The 23,718-nt window shown below is 40.2% G+C and overlaps 5 protein-coding genes and 1 long non-coding RNA gene across 17 annotated transcripts in view; 3 read left to right on the plus strand and 3 right to left on the minus strand.

The window, feature by feature from the left end:
• LOC115728661 (disease resistance protein RUN1-like) overlaps positions 1–23,718 on the minus strand; it is a 1,102,447-nt gene that overhangs the window by 822,632 nt on the left and 256,097 nt on the right. The window lies entirely within an intron of this gene.
• The window catches only part of LOC125313790, a 483,189-nt gene that overhangs the window by 277,268 nt on the left and 182,203 nt on the right, over positions 1–23,718 (plus strand). The window lies entirely within an intron of this gene.
• On the plus strand, positions 2,073–9,483 carry LOC115732672 (pyruvate, phosphate dikinase, chloroplastic). 3 transcript variants are annotated; one of them, XM_048273402.1, is made up of 21 exons: positions 2,073–2,178; positions 2,596–2,908; positions 3,160–3,216; positions 3,469–3,702; positions 3,777–3,914; positions 4,099–4,261; positions 4,389–4,624; positions 4,740–4,868; positions 5,080–5,259; positions 5,640–5,777; positions 6,121–6,285; positions 6,551–6,712; positions 6,828–6,917; positions 7,107–7,245; positions 7,354–7,531; positions 7,816–7,945; positions 8,191–8,319; positions 8,529–8,666; positions 8,768–8,845; positions 9,124–9,215; positions 9,298–9,483. In XM_048273402.1, exons 2-21 carry the CDS (start codon positions 2,642–2,644, stop codon positions 9,338–9,340), a joined length of 2,886 nt encoding a protein of 961 aa, XP_048129359.1. In that variant the 5' UTR covers positions 2,073–2,178; positions 2,596–2,641; the 3' UTR covers positions 9,341–9,483. The 3 variants fall into 3 exon arrangements, with proteins under 3 accessions (XP_048129359.1, XP_048129364.1, XP_048129363.1); XM_048273407.1 differs by having other exon boundaries at positions 2,077–2,178; positions 2,609–2,908; XM_048273406.1 differs by lacking the exon at positions 2,073–2,178 and adding an exon at positions 2,374–2,478 and having other exon boundaries at positions 2,609–2,908.
• On the plus strand, positions 10,302–12,997 carry LOC115729087 (putative TrmH family tRNA/rRNA methyltransferase). Its single transcript, XM_030659534.2, has 4 exons — positions 10,302–10,580; positions 10,760–10,861; positions 11,334–11,460; positions 12,454–12,997. Exons 1-4 carry the CDS (start codon positions 10,374–10,376, stop codon positions 12,672–12,674), a joined length of 657 nt encoding a protein of 218 aa, XP_030515394.1. The 5' UTR covers positions 10,302–10,373; the 3' UTR covers positions 12,675–12,997.
• Positions 15,248–16,137, minus strand: LOC115729085 (protein DMP2-like). Its single transcript, XM_030659532.2, has one exon. It carries the CDS (start codon positions 16,074–16,076, stop codon positions 15,471–15,473), a length of 606 nt encoding a protein of 201 aa, XP_030515392.1. The 5' UTR covers positions 16,077–16,137; the 3' UTR covers positions 15,248–15,470.
• On the minus strand, positions 21,252–21,961 carry LOC115729081 (protein DMP2-like). Its single transcript, XM_030659525.2, has one exon. It carries the CDS (start codon positions 21,870–21,872, stop codon positions 21,267–21,269), a length of 606 nt encoding a protein of 201 aa, XP_030515385.1. The 5' UTR covers positions 21,873–21,961; the 3' UTR covers positions 21,252–21,266.

Genomic DNA, 23,718 nt, shown 5'->3' on the forward strand with positions numbered 1-23,718 from the left:
ACTTTGACTGGCCAGCGCTGACGTGGACCGGTTGTAGGAAATTATCTTGCTAGAAAGAGGATGATTGTGGTTTTTCTTGGTGAGAAACATCACATTTGAACATGTAATTTGGTTCGTGTGATGCCATTCATCAGAATTGTTGGAGAAGGATAAGGAGAGAGGAGGATCACATTTTCTTTTCTGTCCTAGAGCAAGCCACGTGGCAGAAGCCCTTTGGATGCAAAGAATATTCCTTTCTGGTGGGTTCCCAGGTTCATTGGATAATGGTTCTTGGCCATGGTGGACTTGTCCGTTCATCATCTATGAAATGTTGACTCAATAATTAATGAAAATCCCACAAATGTCCTCCTCATGAATTTCGAGGGAAAGGTCTCTTGCATCTTTCTAGAAAATCACTTGGAATCCTCACTTGTTCTTAAGCAATTATGATGGATCACTTCAGTCTTGATATTAAATAGTTAAAAAATAATACCACGTTGTTGGTGATAAGAAAATATGATATGTTTTGTAATATTATTTGAAGTGCCGACCACAGCTGGCAATGGATTAATCTCTCACTATGTGCAGAATTCTCCTCTTCCACGCACATTGAGTAGTTGCTGAAGTACACACATCCGTGCTCACGATGATGACCTCACGAAAATGTGCAAGTGTAGCGATTTGGATCCAAACTTGAACCGGTAAATCAATATGTGTAGACTCTCTTCCTCATCTCTAGGTTCGCACTGTTATTAACCCGATATTCTAACATGTTGTTTCAATGATGTTTTGCTGAATTAGCAGCCATACAAAGTTCCTAAGGTGCAATAACAGAATACTACAACAATTTGAGCCGACTACATTGTATCATACATATGCTTCAGCCTTTCTTTAGAGCTTGTCCATTAGTGTCCCCAGGAAAATTCCACTTAAAAGCTAGAGCAAGAGCTGTAGAAAGCAATAATTTTGTCTTTGATGCAAAATAAAAATTTGAACCTAGACAACATCACTACTCTCTTTAATCCAATTCTTGATTCTGGTGTAAAACATGTGAAGACTGACTCTTTATTAAAGTGATTATTTTACATCACTTTATCTTTCCATCCCTTTGATCTAAATCTTGTGCTCACCACTTTGCATATCAGAGCATTGTAAAACCGTGTTGGTATAATAATGCGGCCATTGATATGTGTGCCATGGATAGCTCAAGTAGGTCATGACCCTTTTGTCATTTCCTCTTGGTCATGCTTAAGAAGTGAATAACTTCATAAATCTACTAGACTTTCAAGAGGGAAAATTACAAGAATTATATGCTCAAAATCGTAATTAAGTACAGAGAATCAATCGTGTTTTACTGTGTAAAGTTCGTTTTTTAATATAAGTTATTTATAAGAGTTACTATCACGAAAAACTCCAAATTGATACATCTATGACAAATTTATCCCAAATTAATTTTTTTGATCACCAAAGTCCCGACTTAGCACACTTGTGGCAAATTTATCCTTCGTTAATTTTTATTAAGTTTCACTGTCGAATTGCTAAATTAAATGACAGATTGGTGTTCTAATTTGGCTTTTTTAACCTTCGTTTGTCACAGCTATACCAGTTAGAGTTTTTCGTAATTTTAACCCAGTTTAATAAAAATTTACAAAGGGTAAAGTTATCAGATATGTACCAATTTGAGATTTTTGGCAGTTTATTGTAAATTTATCACACGTGTAACAATTTGAGATTTTTAGTGATAAAAAAATTAGTTCGGGGTAAATTTATCGTAGATGCAACTGCTTGAGATCTTTTGTGGACAAAAAATTAGTTTGGGATAAAGTATCAATATGGAATTTTTCGTGATATTAACCTTATCTATAAAAGAAATCTCAAAAGGGTTTTTCATTGATATTTCGCATAATCCAAGGATTACGTACTCCTGCGGAGTTGGAGACAGCCGAAAACAAAAAGGCTTGAGTAACCGCCGTGACTTAAGACCTCATCCACTCATGTCGCTTGTCACTCTTTTCTCTTGTTCATTAACCACCAAAGAAAAAGAAAAAATCAGATTAGAAACAAAGAAAAATAACGAGAAAAAGGGAAACAAACACTATTCAACCGCCATTTCTCTTGTCAACAAGCTCTGTGAGAGTCTGAGCCTCAAGCTATCAGGAAGAAACTTGACTGATCCCTCTTGGTTTCTTGGTGAATCAGGTATGGTTACAGCTTCAGAATGGTAAGACTTTCATAACTTTTCTGCATGTGGAACGTGGATCATTTCATGGGCAAAACATGGCTTGTGAATTTTTGGTCCTATCTTCTTGTTCTGTTCCTGGGCTCACGATCCAAGTTTTGTGTGCTTTCTTTTCTGATGCAAAATAGCTGCATTAGATCTTCGGGCATAGTGTACCGCGGAGATGGACCGTGACGTGGTCCATATGAGCTTAGTCATGTCATTTGAAAGCTTGTTGATTGTTGCAGTTGCACCATGTCGTTAAACTTTTCAGTAATCCTGTATTGAGGTGACAAGCGGGATCCGTCTTAAATAGAATATAAGTATTTGTGTGGCATGTGACTTGGAGATCTTCATCTTATGTTTGATTGGAATTGTTTGTCAGCCTTCTTTTACAGTTTGTAATTACAGGTTGTATCGGTAAGGACATAATCGCCTTCGGCGATGGAAGGCGTGCTCATGAGGACTACCGCGGACGTTTTCAAGCATGGTCTGTTCAAGGGGCATCCTCTGGAGCAAGTGGATGTCCTGTTCAGGGACAACCGCTCTTCGCTTCAGGCGAGCCGGGGCCGTAGGTTTTGTGGTATCCGTTGTCAAGAATCGGATGGAACTGGGTTTGTGAATCTGAAGCGAAAGAGTAACAAGCCCTCACTTAAGAAGACACAAGCAATACTTACACCGGTCACAGACCCGACCTTAACAGCGAAAAAGGTGAATCATGTTGTTTCAGCTTATGACACACCAGCAAACCAGGAAATGCATTACCAGAGTCAGTATATTACCAATTTGAATAACGTTTGATCACCTAAGGCGGCTGCTTTACCTTTACCAAATGATCAATCCTCGCATGCAGTTACCAAGCTAGCAATCCACGTCTACTGTAACATCATATCAAGGAGTAGTTTCTTCTGTTAGTTCGTATTTGCAAAGGGAGGTCTTATTCTGATCTATGTGTTCTGCAGAGAGTTTATACATTCGGAAAAGGGAGGAGTGAGGGAAATAAGGGCATGAAGTCCTTGGTAAGCGGCTTATTTCCTAAAAATTCAGCCAAGGGAATGTGAATTTTTTCGTTCTTATGTTAACTGATATTGAGTTAGCATTTGATGTTAAAAGAACTGAAAGTGAAACTTATGTCACTTGAATCATGGGACTTAGTATATTTTCTCCAATATGACATTGTCAAATTGAACATTCTCTTTTGAAATTATGAACTTCAAAACCTATGACCGTGATGCATGCCCTTGAGATTATGCATATATTGAATTTTGTAGTTGGGAGGAAAAGGAGCGAACCTAGCAGAGATGGCTAGCATTGGATTATCTGTGCCTCCCGGGCTTACCATATCGACAGAAGCATGCCAAGAGTACCAGCAGAATGGGAATAAGCTTCCACACGGTCTGTGGGAGGAGATTTTGGAAGGTTTGGAGAGCGTAGAGAAGGACATGGGGGCGGTCCTTGGTGACCCTCCAAAGCCACTCCTTCTGTCTGTTCGATCTGGTGCAGCGGTAGGAATTCCTTGACCACTCCAGAGCTAGATTTGGCAGACTATCAGTGCATTATGATTGTCCTATGTTTGCAGATATCCATGCCTGGCATGATGGACACTGTCCTTAACCTTGGGCTTAATGATGATGTTGTCGCTGGTCTGGCTGTGAAAAGCGGGGAGCGCTTTGCCTATGACTCTTATAGACGATTTCTAGACATGTTTGGAGATGTTGTAAGTAAATAGTGCTCTATTCCTTTTAGCTCTTTGCTTCATGCTTTGTTGCCCTAACCATGGTCCTGGCAAGTGAGCCTGAATAGTACTTGCATCACTTCGAGTATAGTGTTCAACTTCCTTCTTGCACCTCTTTCATTTTGTACCAACATTACAATGGACTTTCTTTGCTGCATAAATTCAGGTCATGGGCATTTCACATTCATCATTCGAGGAGAAGCTAGAGCAGTTGAAACACTTGAAAGGTGTTCAACTCGATACCGACCTTACAGCTTCAGATCTTAAAGAGCTTGTGGCACAATACAAGCGTGTTTATCTTGAAACCAAGGGAGAAGAATTCCCTTCAGGTACCAAGTACCAGCCAGTTCACATATTGTGACGTAATAGTAAAGGAGACAAGATGATAACAGTGCTTCTTCTAACATGTATAAGAATCGAAGAATTCATTTCTTTTGAATTGCATCCATTTTGCAGATCCAAGAAAGCAGTTAGAGTTAGCTGTCAATGCCGTTTTTGATTCGTGGAACAGTCCAAGGGCTAATAAGTACCGAAGCATCAATCAAATAACGGGATTGAAGGGTACTGCTGTGAACATTCAGTGCATGGTGTTTGGAAACATGGGAAATACCTCAGGGACAGGTGTGCTGTTCACAAGAAACCCGAGCACGGGCGAGAAGAAGCTCCACGGCGAGTTTTTGGTCAATGCACAGGTTATAGATCGGTCTTTTCTTCTTTGATGTGCAGCTGCTTCTGGTGACTCAGTAATGTCACAAACAAGTAGGCATATCCATTGACAAGCTAGATTGTGGCTAAATAACATGACAGGGGGAGGATGTGGTAGCGGGAATTAGAACTCCAGAAGACTTGGATATGATGAAGAATTGCATGCCGGAAGCTTACAAAGAGCTCGTGGAGAACTGCCAAATTTTAGAGAAGCATTACAAAGACATGATGGTATGGAACCTCTTTCTATTGTTTGATAGATCATTCCACCACTGTGCTTGAGCGATATCTCTAGCCTTCAACCTTGACATAACATATGCACTGATTTTCTATGTTAGTTCCCTGCTCTGAATTCGATGAGATAAACTGGATCCTCTTTTTCAGATGCAGGCCTCAGAATTTGAGACTAAAGTCGTTGCATGTCTGACTTTGATAAATACAGGATATCGAGTTTACAGTTCAAGAAAATAGGCTATGGATGCTGCAATGCCGGTCTGGAAAGCGTACTGGCAAGGGCGCGGTAAAGATTGCGGTAGACATGGTGAATGAAGGGCTTGTCGACATTCGTTCTTCTATGAAGATGGTGGAGCCTCAGCATCTCGATCAACTTCTTCATCCACAGGTACACACGCTCAAATTCTGTAAGACACTTGGGTCTCTTTATGTTCAGATAATGATGAGAGAATGTAGGAGGAACTGTATCTTCATCCTAATCCATTTAATCTGGCAGCAGATATCTCTCCTTGGAAGAAGTAAACAATTGCACTGAGTCCTATATCCAACCTAAGGCCTTTGTGTATCTTCATTAGCATGACACTACAACATTTTCAAAGTACTTAATCTCATTGAAGGGATAATTTCGTGAGTCTATAAAAATTACTCAACGTCATAGAAGGCCCAAGAAGAACTCGTGTCCACGTAAAACTTGCACTCCCGTATGGATTTATGCTCATACTTACTACTACTCAAGATTTTTCTGAAGTTTTCGACTTCTGTTTCCAGTTTGAAAACCCATCTGCATACAAAGATAAAGTTGTTGCTACGGGGTTGCCTGCTTCACCAGGAGCCGCTGTGGGCCAAGTTGTGTTCAGTGCTGATGATGCCGAAGGATGGCATGCTCAAGGAAAAAGTGCCATTCTGGTATGGTGGTACTGGCATTTATTCTCACGCTCTATATGCATTGTATCTGGAGAGGGAGTTCTTTACTGTGCTCTCTGGCATTTCAACCTTCAAAACTGATGACATAACCTATGATCGATATGTATTGTGCGAAGAATAGCAGTTCAAACAAATATGATCATGAGTTGACGAACAGGCAATGGAAGAACCAGCCTTTTTCTTGGAATTGGATAGAGTACTTAAAATATTAAACCATGCTTTCATCCTAAAGCTTATTCTATCAGAATTAAAACTGTGTGGTCTCTTTTGGGATGCAAGATTAAATTAAGATGTGCGAATTAACACTTTTTCTCTGCGTGTAAAGGTTAGGACTGAGACAAGCCCAGAGGATGTTGGTGGAATGCACGCTGCTGCCGGTATTTTAACAGCCAGAGGCGGCATGACATCTCATGCGGCGGTTGTGGCACGTGGATGGGGAAAGTGTTGTGTCTCTGGTTGCGCCGATATCCTCGTAAACGATGCTGAGAAGGTAATTTTTCCAGCAAATCCTCTCTCTCAGCTATGTTACTCTGGTTCTTCTGTTGAGTTGACATTCCCATTCCTAGACGGATAGGATACTGGTATCGGTGTGGCTATGGAGACACATTTCGTCTTGAACTCCACGATTGTGAGTTCGTGTCTTCTTGTGAAACTACTGTCTAGATCACCTTTATAAAAATTTTAGAGGTTGATGAGCCCACTCAATTATCAGAGACAAGGTGATCACGTCAGTGGATTCTTTCCCAATAGTGCAGGTGGTCACGATTGGAGACAAGGTAATTAAAGAAGGCGAATGGATCTCCCTTAACGGATCAACCGGTGAAGTGATTTTGGGTAAACAACCACTTTCACCTCCAGCATTGAGCAGTGACCTGGAGATCTTCATGTCCTGGGCCGATGAAATAAGGTCTCTCAAGGTACAGCTCTTTTTCTCCAGTCTTTTCTTCATCTGGTAAAGGTTCTTGCAGTTTAACATGTATGTTCTTTGAAATTATCTTAGTGATTGGGTGATATTATACCGTTCTATGATAGGTTATGGCAAATGCCGACACTCCTGAAGATGCTCTTACAGCCAGAAACAATGGTGCCCAAGGGATTGGACTTTGCAGGACAGAACACATGGTGAAGATCATTTTCCCTCTTTGATCAGTCATTCTTAGCATGCTGTCTCGTTTGTACCGACAGCATGTGAAGCTGTTGTGGACAGATAATTTTCTTGCGTTGTGCATGAATTTCCTTGTGTGACTTGCAGTCATGTGTTGCAGTACTCTGAACCAATTTCGATCGTCTATACTTTTTGATCATGCTCAGTTCTTTGCTTCGGATGAAAGGATAAAAGCAGTGAGAAAGATGATAATGGCGGTCACCCCTGAACAGAGAAAGGCAGCATTGGATCAATTGCTGCCTTATCAACAATCCGATTTCGAGGGGATATTCCGTGCTATGGATGGTAACTATATCGCCTGCGAATACTGTTTATATGTCTTTCTCCAAATTCTTTTTTTGCATACATTTGTGTGGTCGGTAATTACATTAAATGGCGTGTAAAAAATTCCAGGCCTTCCAGTGACCATCCGACTGTTAGATCCGCCCCTTCATGAGTTTCTTCCGGAAGGAGACCTAGAACAGATTGTCAGTGAACTAACCACAGAGACTGGCATGACTGAAGATGAAGTTCTTTCAAGGATCGAGAAATTATCTGAAGTAAATCCCATGCTTGGATTCCGAGGCTGCAGGTTTGCGATCCTTTTGATTATTTGCAAGCTGTGGTTTCTGTTTAAATGCTATTGTTTAAGAACAATGGATTTGCCTACTTACTTTAGTTGACTACTCATGGAATTTATGTATACTCACATGCTCGGCAAGTTTCGTGTATAAGTAGCGATGAATGAAATTCGTGGAAACGCCGAATGCATCCCTATCAGATCAATAATAATCTTTTCGTTCGAATGATACTATAGGCAACTGCTTGGATTGCATCAATATTGATTTTCCTCTTCTTTTCTTGGCACGTAAACAGGCTAGGCATATCATACCCTGAGCTGACTGAAATGCAAGCTCGTGCAGTTTTCCAGGCTGCGGTGACAATGAGCCGCCAGGGCTTCATGGTTCTTCCAGAGATAATGGTTCCGCTAGTGGGAACGCCTCAGGCACGGCTCTCTTTCCTTCCCCTTCTAAATCTTTCGTTCCATCATGCACAGTCCAAATCTTTTGCAGAACTCTCTTTAGCTAATATCTCCCCGAAAATGACCAGTCACGCCAAATATGAGCTCGAATTGATCTGCCTCCACACAATTGCATGACCTGTAGTTTAATGAACCTTTCGAACATTTTCATTTTAGCTGCAAGTGCTGAAAGAGTCCTCATGGAAAATTTGATGATTTTGATTGCCCAGGAACTAGGACAACAGGTGAGTTTAATACGTAGCATTGCCAAGAAAGTGTTCTCTGAGGTGGGTTCATCGTTAAGCTACAAGATCGGGACAATGATCGAGATTCCTAGGGCCGCTCTTGTGGCGGATGAGGTGCGCAAACCATTCAGTCCTTATGTGCTGGGTCTAACCGACAGCACACAGCACACAGCATCCCCATTCTCTTTTCTGCAGTTGCACTTTCCTTGTTTTTTGCTGTTTTGAAAGGGATGGCTCCAATGAACACAAATGTTGATGCTGAAGCATATTGCATGTCATTGTGTTTATTGACTTTTCTCATTCTTTGGTGCAACTAATCATAGATTGCAAAGGAGGCGGAGTTCTTCTCCTTTGGGACCAATGATCTGACGCAAATGACGTTCGGGTACAGCAGAGACGATGTCGGCAAATTCCTACCGATATACTTGTCCAAAGGCATCCTGCAAGCTGATCCTTTCGAGGTCCATCCCAACACCTTGCTACTCTTCCAGGGAATCACCTCTAGGAGTGGAGGGAGAGCCTTGCTAAATTTCACAAACAACCCGAATTTTCTTGCTTGCAGGTGCTAGATCAGAGAGGCGTTGGCCAACTTATCAAGATCGCAACCGAGAGAGGCCGAGCAGCTAGGCCAAACTTAAAGGTAATCGGCTCTCAATGAGGAGACTTGCTCATTGGTACCCGAATTTTCCCGTACATCGTTCTCGGGTTAGTTCTTGCTGCATAAAAACTGCTGTCATCGGGATATAAGCGAGGCCCAGCTCACAAGTTACCTATCATGAAAAATGATCAGCCAAAACAACAGGGTCCGTGCCTGGACTTCAATGAATAGTCTGCGACAGAGTGTCGCGTCGCGCACGGTAGTTTCCTTGATCAACTTATTTTCCTTGAGATGTGCAAGTGATGAGGGATTGAAAACAGGTCGGTATATGCGGAGAACACGGGGGTGAGCCATCTTCGGTTGCCTTCTTCGCGGAGGCTGGACTCGACTACGTCTCGTGCTCTCCCTTCAGGTTTCTCTAGATTCTATCCCTTGCCGAATTCCCTAGATTTCTAGAAGAGCCGCATTCTCATTCTTCTTTCCACCGTCCGCAGGGTCCCCATCGCCAGGCTCGCGGCGGCCCAAGTCGCGGTTTGAAGAGAAAGTCCCCCGATTGACGATAGCGATTGCTCTTGCACATTCGATGATTTTTGCGCCGTTTGTATATAATCGTCGTCCATGTAAAGAAGCGGCAACAATAATGAATCTTCGACGATTCAAGGGGCCATGTATTGGATCTGATGTGATCAATCTCGTGAGCAGAGGGAGATAAAAGGGATGGAGTTAGACTACAATGTCTAAATGTAAACAGTACTATGACATTAGCACTGCTCCTGTTTCACTCCCATACCTGCCTGTAAATGTTAAAAGTTGCTAACTTTTTACTATTGAAATTGCATATGTTCATAAAAATTTAATGGAAAAAATTTCAAATAAAGGCTTAAATTGCACATATTTTCTTAAATAAGAGTCCGTAGTAGCCATGTCGGTCTTAAAGAAAGGCCTGACTTCTTCGGCCTGCCAAATCTTTCGACCAGTGAAGCACATATTTGTCTTTTACGCTTTTTTCGTTTTTTTCGTTTTTTTCCTCCCTTTTCACCCGTGGTCGGTCCCAAGTGATGGCCGGCCATCGGAGAGGCTTAAGCGAGGGTTGCCATTGCCGGCCCCAACAAAGAAAAAAAAACATTAAAGAAAAAATAGAAATTTAAAAAATAAAAAAATTAAAGGATGAAAATATCCTTAATTAGCGTGTGCAGATCTATATTTGAGAATGATATAGCTACTCCAGACAGTTATTTGAAATAATGTCTACTTTATGTTTTTATTTGAAAAAATAACGACACTTTAAATTTTTATATGGAATAATATTTATTTTATTTTCTTATACGAGAAAATGACTATACTTCGTGTGCTTATTTCGAATTTTCCCAAATTTCATGGTAGAAGATCCATCGGAGAGCGCGGGATTCATAGAAAAAGACATGCGACAAAAGGAACCACTTTGTCCTGTTAAACGACATCGTAACGACCACAAACCTGGCTTCTTCTCTTTGACGAGCTCGAAACCGCCCGAGGGTTCAGCCCATCTCTCTCTCTCTCTCTCTCTCTGCTTCTGAGTCGAAAGAGAAAGATGGGGATTGAGAGCTACGTGGTGGTGCACAACATAGCGAAGAGGCACAACGTGGGGACTCTTGCCCGGAGCGCCACCGCTTTCGGCGTCTCCGAGCTCATAATCGTCGGCCGCCGGGACTTCAACGCCTTCGGGAGCCACGGGTCCACTTCTCACCTCGCCTTCCGCCATTTCCACTCTCTCCTCGAAGCTCGCTCCTTCCTCAAGGTCAGTCACGCCTCTCTGGTTACAAAGAAGCGATTTGTAGTTACTAGTTACTGGGTGGGGTTCTCTGATTCCATTGCGTACGTCAATTTCTTTTTTTTCTTTTCTTTTTTGTTTTGTTTTGCGCGCGCCAAATGTTGGAGGTGTTTTGTGATTTATATCGAACTGTCTAATATCTTTAGGAGAAGGATTGTGATATATGTGGTGTGGAAATCACAGATGATGCTGTAGCCGTCAATCAGCATCCTTTCAATAGGAGCACGGCTTTCCTCGTCGGCAACGAGGTAAATTTGTCTATACATTCGACTTTTCCCCCATGAAAGAGCAAACTTTGATGGATTTAGGGCGACTGTTGGTTGGTTTTTTGATTACCTATAACTATCTTTTTTCTCAGCATGTTTAGTCAAGTGTAGTCATCTTGATAAATGGGCGTAGTTAATTATGCGATCGTGTGATTAATTAGAAATACACGATGAATTTACGTCAAATTGAAAGCAATTTGCATACTTGACCATGAATGTTTATACGTTGCTTTACAGCTTGCAACTGTTTATTGGTTGATCAATGAATTTAGGGGCAGGCAAGTGTTTTTAGCCGGCAAAAGAATCCTCTATGTCATACCTACTTCATTCGTTAATCAAAGTTGATGAAGCATTGCACTATAAATAAGACATCATATCTCAATACGATGAATCTTCCTTTATGAAACTTCTTAAAGGCTGATTGGAGTTTCTGATCTATATTTACTGAGAACAGGGAATGGGCCTCTCTGCCAAAGAATGCGAAATATGCGACTTCTTTGTATACATTCCTCAGTATGGCTCTGGCACTGCTTCATTAAATGTCACTGTAGCAGCTTCCATAGTTCTACATCATTTTGGAGGTAATCTCTTGGGAATCCCATCACTTTTAAGAATCGGTTAAAGACCAAGTTATACTTCTGTGCTAGTATGCATGGTAGTAAATGTGCTTGCATTAGAAATCTAAGCTGCATTGTTAATTGATATATGCGTGCAGCATAAGCTACTGCTTTGTCTGTTTGTTATATGTACATCTATATGAGTTTAGTGACTGACTTTCAAAACCCATGTGTTTCCACAATCTTATTTGCTGATATGCATGCATTAATTCAGATTTGTCTTTATTGCTGTGTTTCCTATCTCCACAATTCTATGTGAAGCTGTATGTCATGCTAGACAGTGGTGGAGATGATCTTGTGTGAGGTTTCCTACCACATAAACAAGCTTGTTTGTCCTTTCTTTCTGTCAGCAACTCTATTCGACTTTTCCTCTGTTGGTTGTCTTGAGTAATCCATCTCAGGAAATAAAAAGATATCGTTTGGAGGTGCATCATGTATTTATTTGTAGTTAGTATACTTGATTTTTGGCCCAGCTTGCTGACTTGGGGTTGTAGAAAAGTGTAAGTGTTGAGGTGTTTGAATGTTATCGATGGGTTGGACTAACGGATATCTCAAAGCCCTTGGATGACTACTGAATGTTTATGCTTGGGCTAACGACAATTATACTTGATTTTATGGTTCGGATGGATCAACTGTTCAAATGGCACGAGAGGATTGTCATCACTTAAGTTGTGGTCAAGTTGTCAACCACATCAAGAGGGACGCAAAATTTAGCAACTTTGTTTTGTATTTGGAAAACTAGGCATTGGTGGTCCTGTGGAGGGACATGTTCTTTTGTTGTTTCTCCTGTGAATTGATTCTCTTAAATATCTCAGGACTTAATGAGGTCTGTATGTTCTTCTGCACGTTGAGAATTGGTTGCGCACAACTTGAGAACTTACTGTATTGTCCCATTTCTATTTACTCCCTCGTAATTTCTGACCCACGCCTAAAATCCGAGACTCGGTTTCTCTTCAGTTTGGGCAGGCTTCTCCGAAAGAATCCGCAATGGAAATAAGTTTGTTGTGGCTGAGAAACCGGCAAAGCAAGTGAAGCGTAATTTCTGTGCAGAAACCGTGGATGCTATCATTGAGGAGCGAAAATCTAGAAAGCAAAACGCTTCCGAATTTTTCGATGGCGATGGAAATGCCCAATCGATGTCAAACCTTCTTGAGGGATTGTTCAGCGATGATCAGTAATTTAAGGGAAGTGAATTTTCTTTCATACATTATGACAGCCCAAGACTTTGGGAATGATAGAAGAGTCATAGGTGGTCGGTCCTGCATGTCTACATGTTGAAGAAGCGAGTGGCTAAAGTTGATGCGTCCATGTCTCTTTTGGGCGAGAGCCGGCAAGCAAAGAGCCTGTTCCGGTGTTGAGCAGTTTAAGATTTTCTGATTGTATGCATAGTGATGTTAGTTTTTGCATGGACCAAGGATTAGATATGTTCTGTCCCGGAGTTTTGTGCTTTGTCCTCATACTTTCTTTTTGAATGAAGTTCTCTGGCTTTTCTTTGGTGCAATCGAGTTTTTCGGTTGGCATTTGCCCGATAGGAAATAAAATAAAATAAAATAAATGAAAATATGAATTTCTTTCTAATTAATTTGAAATTCTCTTTTTGTGAGAGACGATGTCTTGAAACTTAAGGAAGAAAAATGAAGAATAGAGCACAGTACAGGTAACCTTTTCCTTCTTTGCTTAATTGTTTTGTTGAAGCTCCATTTCTCATCTAGAAATGAAGACACTCAGGTCACTCTCTATGCCATGGACGGAGTCACGTCTTCTTCGCCCCCTTTCGTACCTAGCCCCCAGGCACTCCACACGGCATCGGAGCCATCAACTATGTTGTTTCGATATGGTGGATGATAAAAATGTTCGGCATCGCAACCATTTATAGAGTCGCACTTGTCGACTGCTTCTTTAGCCTTCGCGGTCCTTCCAGTAATAGCTTTAATGTTGATCATCTTGCCGCAGCGGGATCCACCACTGTATCACCCTGTCGATAACGCAACGATTAGCTCCGAATTTTGATGGTACATGTCACACGCGGATGGAGCCCCACCGTCGCCACCTTGACTGAAATCGTTGTCTGTCAAGATAGTGGAAGTTGAAGAGGTAATTGGGGGTGAGCAGCTATATTCAGGATACGACACACCTCCAAAAACCAGAGGGCCCGAAGATTGACATCCTCCGCTTGACGGAGGCGGTGGGGAACGTATGCTTGACGGAGGAGGCAGCACGGTCGATGGAGGGCGCCCCCCCTCGGGCGGTGCATATGCGAGTGCCCACGTTAGGATCATCATTGCATTTCCCATTGATGCATATCAATTGGTTGGCACGGTCATTGAGCGTTCGACATGGGCTGTTACAAAAGGAGACAGAGCTTCCCGATGGCGGAGGTGGAAGAACGGTTGATGGAGGGGTCCCACCTCATATGTGAGTGCCTAGGTCGGGATTGTCGCCGTACTTTTCATCGATACAAATCAATTGGCCTGCACAGTCATTCAGCGTCCAGCCCCGGCACGGGCTGTTGCACGAAGAGATTGCGTTGGGTGTGAATGGGACCCAAGCAAGGCTCATCAGTAGTACCAGGAAAAGAGGAGAGAAGGGTATGAAGCTCATATCTGATATTGGAAGTTCATGTGGTAAAGATGGTTGTGGAGGAGAAAGGAGAAGAGGTGCTTATTATAGAGGGTTCATGTACAAGTGGGCGAAATAGGACCTTAAAACACCTTCCTCCCCTTTATACTAATTGCCTTAGTTGTTGATGTTTACATCTTGTTCATTAGTTTTTAGGTTTTCTGTTAACCTCGATGTCTCGTGACTACCTAGATAAGTAATAAGTAATATCGTATCGCACTCAATTACCTCTGCAAGCACCATCACAATAGAATAAAGTGAAAAGTTACGCATATCCCGTCCTAAGTTTCCTTAGACATACGTAATTTGCCTATTTGTGTCGGTTGAAGGAAGTCTCGCAATACCATAGAGTGTTATCCAGGAGACGGATTCCATGCTATGCCCGCATCTATAAGCCCCCCAATCCGACGATTGGTTGGAGGAATCCAATCACTGATGAAGGAAATCAAAAAGAGATTGCATGCATCGGATTTGGATGGCTTTATAAAGTTAACGCCTATTGAGCTACCTACGTGCAATTAGTTGGACCATGCTTAACTATGGAGTTAGGCCTTACGGTTTGTTCTATGTTCCATGTTTTTGGAACATGTTGCATACTGCACACGTACGTCGGTTCCTCAATTATACACATAGACCGGATGTTTTAGGGTCTTGCCAAATTGGGCTTTCACCTGGCAAGTGGGCTGTTCTGAATGAAGCCCAATCCAAAATTTGTCTCTCGCAAAATTCAACTCTCGATCGTGGAAAATTTCTCGGCCAGTGATTTTGTTAATTGGGGCTCATGAACTCTTGGTGTGGGCTAATTTACTCTTTAGTTTTTAGATAAACGTCTTTGAAGGGTGATCGTTAACTTCTTGTAATGAAAATTGCAAAGTTGTATCTAGAATTGCTCCGTTTATCATGTCAATTTTGCGAGCTCGTGCGGCTGAATAGGAGTAAGTAACGGACAAGGTATAGTCTATTTGCATAAGCAAAATTTTAGATCCCAAAAGAGAGTTTTGGATCAAAATGAGTGGATGAGAAGAGACCCAGAAGCCATGAATAGATCAGGCCATTTCATTTTGGTATTTAATGTGCAAGGTCACGAAAAATTTGCTTATAATCTAATTTTACAATAGCATGAAGGAGATAATTTCGAACTCGAGATCTGATGCTTAATGATTCACCCGTCAAGGTTATAAATTCGCTTATCAAGCTACTATGGTGTAACATAAATTGAAGAACAATGACAAATTCAAGACCCGTGACATGCCACTTTTCACACAACCGACATATTAAATTATGTCATACAAATAACATATGAAAGTTACAGCCATACAAATAACATATGAAAGCCATTATTTTTATCTTTTGAATCATTCCTCCTCCTGGGAAGCACTTTGATCATTGGACTCATCACTAGAAGGAGGATACCCAATCCCATGCCTCTTGTTAGGGAATGCCATGAAAACCGCGCTGGAAGCCGCGCCGATCACCGGAGGCAAAGTCATGAGCAACACCTTCTGCTTCGACTCGAACGACGGGTAGAAGCACTCCATGGTGTTCGGGTCCAGCAGGGTCACCACCGCGAAAACCATGGTCGAGAGCAGCGCGTGCACAAAGTCGCCCGCCCGGAGCTTGTACTTGGACAGGTCGACCGATTCAGAAGCCGATGAGGGCCACAGCCCTTTACCCGTGGCGATGCCGTAGTGGATCAGGCCGTCCGAGCCGGTGTAGCTGTCGGTGAAGCAAGAGAAGCCGCATGAGAAGCCGCACGCGCCGACGAGGAGGCCGCTGAGGTACTTGTTGAAGGTGTGGCAGTGGCCATTGTTGGTCAGGACGGGGCTGAGGAACTGGAACATGAAGACCGTTCCCGTCGGGAGGAGCTTGATGAGGTTCCCTAGAGACGCGAACGTCGCGTCGCCTATGCCCCGGAGCGTGGACCCATTGCTCTTGGATTTCGAAGAGCTTGTGAGAGCCATATCTTGCAAAAACGTGCAATGAGTTTGCTATAAGCAATGATAGGGAATTGGGAGTGAAAAAAATTCTAAGTGTTCGGATGTGATGAGACGCTTCTTATGTGTTGGGAGGCATTTTATAGTGTAGGAAGAGTGAGGGAAGAGAGTGGGTTGCTTCTACGTAATATGTGAGAGGGAGAGGGAGAGGTGGGGTTTTAGAGAAAGGTTTTGCTTTTACTCTTGGAAACGAGTTGGCCTTCATCTCCAATCCGAGGCTTCAAGCTTGGACTGTTGTGCTCCTAATTGGTTTGAGGCTTGTACCTTATGTAGTTGTTGGATACATTGCTTCGTCAAGATAATTTACTTGAAATTTATTTGGATTCTTCTAGATATACCGTAGTTTCTTTCACTGACCTGACTCAATAAAAATTCCCTATGGAATTGGAATTTTGTCGTGATTTATATGATCTTAATGAATAGCCGATGATCTCTTCGATTATACATCGACCTCTTTTTGGATGGAAAAATCATAATAAAAAATTCATAAATCTATTGCAATTGTGTTAATTCAGTCCTAAACTTTTTGTATTTATGCCAATTCAATCCATTGGTCGACCGGTCTTGATGTGGATTTTTTGAATGATATTTTAATAATTTTTGAAATTTCATGATTTTTTCTTTTCTTTTGTTTTTTCCCCAACGCCGACCCTAAGGGTTGGGGAGAAAAACTAAAGAAAAGAAAAGAAGAAAGATAAAAAGAAAAATACATTAAAATTTTATAATTAATAAAATATAATTTTAAAAAGTCTACTTCAAGACCGATAATACCACTCTAGCATTGGTTGGTCAAATGGACTGAATTGACATAAATGCAAAAAGTTTAGAATTAAACTGAAAAAAATAGATTTAAAAGTGAATTGATATAATTACAATAAATTTATAAATTTTTTGGTAATTACCCCTTTTTGAATTGTTGTTGATATATCATGTTTTCTTACTTTTCCAATAAGAAAAGGTTTAATACTTGTTATATTGGTATTTTCTTTTCCTTATGTCAAAAGTTACTAATCTCGTAACCATTGAGTGGTTGAAGATTTTTCATGCTCCTGGGGAATTACACTATGTTTTTCGGTTATATAAAAGGAGATGCTTAGTTTTTCTAAATCAAAAGTTATAGATCACTCTTTAATATAACGATTTGGGGAAAAGTATCCAAAAAATCCTAAACCTTTTATATTGATGCCAATTTAGTCATTGAACTTTCAATTGTACTAATTTAGTCCTAAATCTTGGTATTTGTGTCAATTGAAATTGGCCGAAAACCATCGACGTGAACGTCGGTCGTCCTACGTGGCATAACTGGTGCCGACATGGACATTTTTTAAATATATATTTTTCACTTTTTAGTATTTTTCTTTTACTTTGTTTTGTTTTTTGAACAGAGGGCCGCGACCCAACCTAGATTTGGGCCAAGTGAGGGCATCGCTACCCACCGTCCAAAAACAAAAAAAAAAGTAAAGAAAAAAAAGGGAAAAAAAAGAAAAGTATTTTAAAAAATAAAAAAATATTTAAAAATATTTATGTCGGTGCTTTGCGAGAGCCATGTAGGATGACCGACATCCACATCAGCAATTTTCTACCAAAATTGATCGGGTAGACTTAATTGACACAAATCCAAAAGGTTTAGAACTAAATTGGCACAATTGAAAGGTTTTAGGACCGAATTGACATTAACAAATTTTTGGACACTTCACCCTAAAGATGCATTTGGTTGTCCGCATTTCTAGTCAAGATAGGATTGGATGTGATTGAATATAAAATTTACGGATTTTGCCATATCCTATTCAGTGTTTGGTGAATCGCAATAATACAACCGAATATGTTTATATCGGATCATGTTTATTGTTTGATATTTACAATATATCAATGTAAATAAATTTGAAAATATACAAACAAATTGTAAGAATATCTCACAATTCAACGCCAAATCTGGCAAGGAAAAGAAAATATAATCATTCATCTTTGTGACCGAAAAGTTTTGTTTCTCTTGCTACATTCGTTAACCTTTAATATGAAGTACAAAGTTATAGAGAAGAAGGGGGTTTGACTCTTTTTCTATTTTTTATTGTTTGGACTTTTGATGTGAATTTGGAAGCTATGAAAGAGAAGAAGTTTCAACTCTCTTGATGTTTTCGTAGAGCTTGATCGTGAACTAAAAAATTAAAAAGCAGTCATGAAACTTCCACATGAACTAAAGATATAGAAGAGAAGAAGATGGGGATGCTAGTTTTTTTTTAGAAATTTCATTGCTCCTCATTCTTCTTCGAGAATTAGAAAAATCATTTTCAAGTCTGAATATATTCACTTAAAATCTGGATTCTTCTACTTCATTTTTACTTATTTTTTTAATTACAAATCTCTTTTTATGATTATTTTGATTCGCTTCCATCATTTCTTAATAAAATTTTTCATTAAATAATAAACTATACAATTATACTTAAAATATGTAATGATATATATATGTATATATATAAATAGACACACACATACAAACTATGTATTATAAAGAAGAAAGAAATTAAATTATGAATAAGATTTATAATGAATAAAAATGAAAATGAGTTTTTTTTTAATTTTGAGTTTTCTTTTTAACATGAGAATTCAAATATATTTAAATATAATAATTATTTAATTTTTATTATATAAGACGTTTGTTATTTAGAAAAATAGTTTTTATCTCATGAACAAAAGAAATCATATCCACCTTTATCCCACCTCTTCCACGGGATAATTATATCCAGGTTATGTCCTCTTTATATCGCACTGTATCATATCATAAGCGGGAACCAAATACGGAATATGATAAAATTTATCATATCCAGACTTTTATCATGACTGCCAAATGTAGCCTAAAGGTTTGTTCTCCGTGAGAAGGTTATTTCACATAATTGCTTGACACATGTACTTTTCCATGGAGCTACCCACTATTAAGTGATTAAAGATTAAAACATTTCCACTTTAAAATTTGAAATAAGGAAATGTTTTTCTATTTTTAGTTCATTTCCATTTAAAGTAAGTAAATTTAATTATGTCAGAAAATAGAGTAAGTTGTTTTTGCTGTTAGTAAATTCTAATTGTTGAATAATAATTTTACATTTTATAAATTGCTCCTCAACCTATCAAAACGTATTCACTTTTTAAGTTGTTAGCAACACTTCGCATAGATTAGTAATTTCAATAAATCAAGGGATAAGTATTTCATAGCATATAAGTAATTTCGAAAAATGAAATTTATATCTATTCACCCAAAATTTGGCCTTGACTGAACATAATTTTTCCGTGTGACTGTTCACTGACTCGATTAAAAAAAATTGGTTTGATTTAAAAAAAAAGTGTTGGGATCATGCATTTTCCAGCATTCGACCGAATGAAAGGTCATGATAATTTCTCACTTGAAAAATCAATTGCCGTGGTTAACCCTAAATAATTTAGATGGTTAGTCAAGGCACATGAACTATATTCGCATATTCCAAGCACTATGAGATTTTATATTTGCTAAGTCAATACAATCAAGTCCTAAAACTTACAAAATTATAACCAAGTCCTAAAACCTATCAAATTAGTGCGATCAAGTTCTTCCATTAACTTCGTCCAATTTGACTAAAAAAATTGCTAACGTGATTTTTTTACTATTTGGTTCAATCAAACCTTTTTTTGGAGGTGAATGTGGATACCATCCACGTAAGTTTTAACTAAAATAAATGTGAACTGTATCCGTGTCTGTAACCTGATAACCGGAAAATTTATTAGAGTCTTTCGGTTTATACTGATTGCCTATGCTGTTGCTGTTTGCATTTTGTTTATTGGGGTTTAGGTTTGCTGTTTACTTCCGCGTCTTGCGACTATTTAGATAAGTGCCATCATTTTGCACCCAACTACCTCCACAAGCACCATCACCATAGAGAAAAGTGAAAACGCACGTACTTCTCGTCACAAGTTCTCTTAGACTTAACTTTTTTTTTTTTTTTTTGTATAATGAAATGAGCAAAGCCCAAAGGTTACACAAGAACTCGCCTAATGAAATTAGATCCAACCTGATCTTAGACTTACTTAATTTACCTCTTTGTGTTGATTGAAGGAAGTCTCCACATCGGGTGTTATTCAACATTTCTTGATCCAAGAGATTCCATGCTTTGCAAAACATACATACATACATACATACATACATACATACATACATGTATGTATGTATGTATGTATGTATGTATGTATGTATGTATGTATGTATGTATGTATGTATGTATGTATGTATGATTCCTCGAATCATGTGTCTAGTTGGTGGTTTACAAGTTATGAACACCATCCCTGTACAAGCTTAACTAAATATAAATGCAAGCAGGCCACGTCCATGTCTACAACCAACCAATATGGTGGCTAGACTAGAAAGAAAGTCAACATTACATCTAGAGAGTTTCCCAAGTTGATCAAAGAGATTGCATGCACAGGATTTTAGCTACCCGGATGCAATTAGTTGGACCAAGTTTATCTGTGGAGTTAGGCACAAGGTTTGCTCCTATGTTCCATGTTTTGGTAATTGTCGGCCGGAAGTTTTAGCTTTACCAAATTGGTATAACATACAATCTCGTCTATGCTGAATTTGTCCCAATCCAAAACTTCTTTCTAAAATAATACAACTCTTAGCCAGTGATCCTGCTAATTGGTGTTGATGAACTTATTGTATTTGCTATTTCCTTCCTACTTTTTGAATAATGACTGGGAAGGGTGACCATTTTTTTTTCTTCTAGCGAAACTTGCGAATTGATCGGGCTTCTTGGTCCTCAGAACGTTTCATTGGCAATTTTCGATAAGAATTATCTGGACTACATCAAAATTTCGCATAGAGATTTAAGACTAAATTTTGGACTGATCGGGTAAATTTCCTCGCCATAACCCGCTAGTATTACAAGTTCGCTTATCAAGCTAGTATGGTATAACAATAACTAAACAATGATAAATTCAAGACTCTTGTCATGCCATTCTTTACATAACGGACATATTCTTTACGAAAAATAGTAAGAGCAAGAAAAAGTTACCACCACACTCAGCGCAAATCCTAGACACCACAAGCACACACACCTCCCAGGAAGGGAACAGCTACACAAACTAGCAAACAACATATGGAAACTCCCCCTCTCTCTCATCTTCCCTTTTACATCATTCCACCTCCTTGGAAGCACTTCGATCATTGGACTCCTCACAAGAAAAAGGATACCCAATCCCGTGCCTCTTGCTAGGGAAGACGACGAAAACCACGCTACAAATCGCGCCGATCACCGGAGGCAGAAGCTTGAGCAGCACCTTCTCCTCCTTCTCGAACAACGGGTAGAAGCACTCCAAGGTGTTCGGGTCCAGCAGGGCCACCACCGCGAAAACCACGGTCGAGAGCAGCGCGTGCACAAAGTCCTGGAACCGGAGCTTGTACTTGGACAGGTCGATCAATTCAGAGGCCGGCGAGGGCCACAGCCCCTTAGGCGTGGCGATGCCATAGTGGGTCAGACCATCAGAGCCGGTGTAGCTGTCGGTGAAGCTAGAGATGGCGCATGAGAAGGCACACGTGCCGATCAGGAGGCCGCTGAGGTACTCGTTGCGGGTGGGGCAGCGGCCGTTGTTGGTCCGGGTGGGGTTGAGGAACTGGAACGCGAAGGCCGTCCCCGTCGGGAGGAGCTTGATAAGGTTCCCTAGAGACGTGAGCGCGGCGTCCCTGACGGCCCGGAGCCTGGACGCATCGCTCTTGGGCTTCGGAGAGCTTGTGAAAGCCATTGTCTTTGCACAACTTGTGATGATAGAGAGTGAATAGGGACTGAGGAGAAATTCCAAGTGCTGTGGGTGGTGATGCGAAGCTTCCTTGGTGTCGGGGGTTATTTATAGGGGGTGAAGAGGGTGGGTTGCTTCTACGTGACACGAAACACGGGGAGCTTCGGAGAAAGGTTGGCCTTCATTTCCAATCCGAAGCTCTAAGCTTGGACTGATATGCTCGTACGTGAGCTTAGCTTTCAGCTCACACTTGTCAGGGAAAATTGTCCAACAAGTCCTAAACCTACCGTACGGCAGCTGATTGAGTCCTTAACTTTCATTGTGCCAATTTAATCCTAAATCATTTGACGATTTGCCAATTTAGTCTTAAAACTTTCATTTGTATCAATTTAGTTCCAAATCTTCTGATGTTTTGCCATTTTTAGTTCCAAACCTTTTGAAGTTTTGTCAATTTAGTCTTCAATCTTTATTGACAGAAAAAGAGTACATTGATAAATTATCAAAAAGTTTATAACTAAATTGGCAAATCGTCAAAGGACTAAATAGGAAGAACTGAAAGGTTGAGAACTGAATTGGCAAATCGTTAAAAGGTTTAGGACTACATTAGCACAATCGAAAAGTTTAGTACAGAATTAGCCTCAGCACAATCAATAGATTTAGAACTTTTTGGACTATTATCGTCTCTTCAAGACAGGGAAACAAGGTAGCTTGAGGCTTGCACCTTGTGAAGTTGGTTAATACATTGCTTCCTTGCGGCAATTTCTCGTGACCTTCGTTTGGATTCTTGTACAAAATGGATCGTAGTTTGTCTCACTGAATTAAGCAAATAGGCAACTTATTCCTTCTTGAACCGGAGTTGCGTTATTATATACGCGATCTTAAGGAACGGCCGATGACGTCGTTACAATTACGGCGACTCCCTTTTGAAGAGATTAATATTTAGCCCGACCGCTTAGGGAAAATTTCAATCTGCGAAACCTTAAATGATTACCTTAGTGGTTAAGGGCTAAAGAACCGGTACGTATGCGGACGAGGAGGACTCCAACACAAGTTTGGTTTCCTACGCCACCAAATACAAACGCTCCTATGCTTGGACAATTCACCTGGATTTGGTTCACGGTCAATTGCATGCGAATTACAATTTTATGTCGGGGCTCGCGCACGATATGAATTGAACTCGTGATCTCGCGGAACACGGGTCACCCATTCGCTACTAGGTCAACCACCTTGACCGTCAATTCATATCTTATTTTTATGGTCCTTGGGTATTCCAAAGATGGAAGTTCGTGGAGAATAACAATGGGTAACTACGAGAAAAGCACCGCAGTGGATCGAATTCAGTCTCACATTAGCCATTTTGGAAATTCAAATCCAAACTCAAAATGGGTAAAATCTTTGTTTGGTCGGCTGTTCGGTATTGATCTTTTGCTTTAAACGACAATCCCAATGAACCCAACAAATAGGTATAAATGTACGCAGTTACTAATCATATTTATGCTCTTTTAGCACACGCAAGGCTCCAACACCACTTTCGATAACTTGGTCTATCATCAATTCAGGAAACTTCCTGGCTTTTGGCTGCGTTTCGTGCAGTAATTTCAACGAGTTTTTGGGGTTTTTTTAGTGCACGTCTCGTAACCATTATGTTTATATCCATTTTTCTAAATTTCTATTCTCGAGAACAAGTTTGGAACAAAAATCTATTTGATGAGGTAATTTTATTTTTATAATTTCGAGACAAATTTTTAGCCTAAAAATAAATTCGGAACGGAAATGAGAAATAAAAATTTCTCACTTTTCTATTTCTGAAATAAAAAAATTTGAAAGCTCATCTCTCTCTCTCTCTTTTCCC

This window comes from Rhodamnia argentea, chromosome 1 (assembly GCF_020921035.1).
Source record: "Rhodamnia argentea isolate NSW1041297 chromosome 1, ASM2092103v1, whole genome shotgun sequence".
NCBI classification, from domain to species: Eukaryota; Viridiplantae; Streptophyta; class Magnoliopsida; order Myrtales; family Myrtaceae; genus Rhodamnia; species Rhodamnia argentea.

Excerpts from the sequence above, each read along its gene's own strand:
- LOC115729087 (XM_030659534.2), top strand. The coding sequence starts at position 10,374 with ATGGGGATTGAGAGCTACGTGGTGGTGCACAACATAGCGAAGAGGCAC. Across the intron at positions 10,581-10,759 it reads AAGCTCGCTCCTTCCTCAAG|GAGAAGGATTGTGATATATG; the intron begins GTCAGTCACGCC and ends TAATATCTTTAG. Across the intron at positions 11,461-12,453 it reads AGTTCTACATCATTTTGGAG|TTTGGGCAGGCTTCTCCGAA; the intron begins GTAATCTCTTGG and ends GTTTCTCTTCAG.
- LOC115729081 (XM_030659525.2), bottom strand. The coding sequence starts at position 21,872 with ATGGCTTTCACAAGCTCTCCGAAGCCCAAGAGCGATGCGTCCAGGCTC.
- LOC115729085 (XM_030659532.2), bottom strand. The coding sequence starts at position 16,076 with ATGGCTCTCACAAGCTCTTCGAAATCCAAGAGCAATGGGTCCACGCTC.
- LOC115732672 (XM_048273402.1), top strand. The coding sequence starts at position 2,642 with ATGGAAGGCGTGCTCATGAGGACTACCGCGGACGTTTTCAAGCATGGT. Across the intron at positions 3,915-4,098 it reads TAGACATGTTTGGAGATGTT|GTCATGGGCATTTCACATTC; the intron begins GTAAGTAAATAG and ends GCATAAATTCAG. Across the intron at positions 7,946-8,190 it reads CGCTAGTGGGAACGCCTCAG|GAACTAGGACAACAGGTGAG; the intron begins GCACGGCTCTCT and ends TTGATTGCCCAG.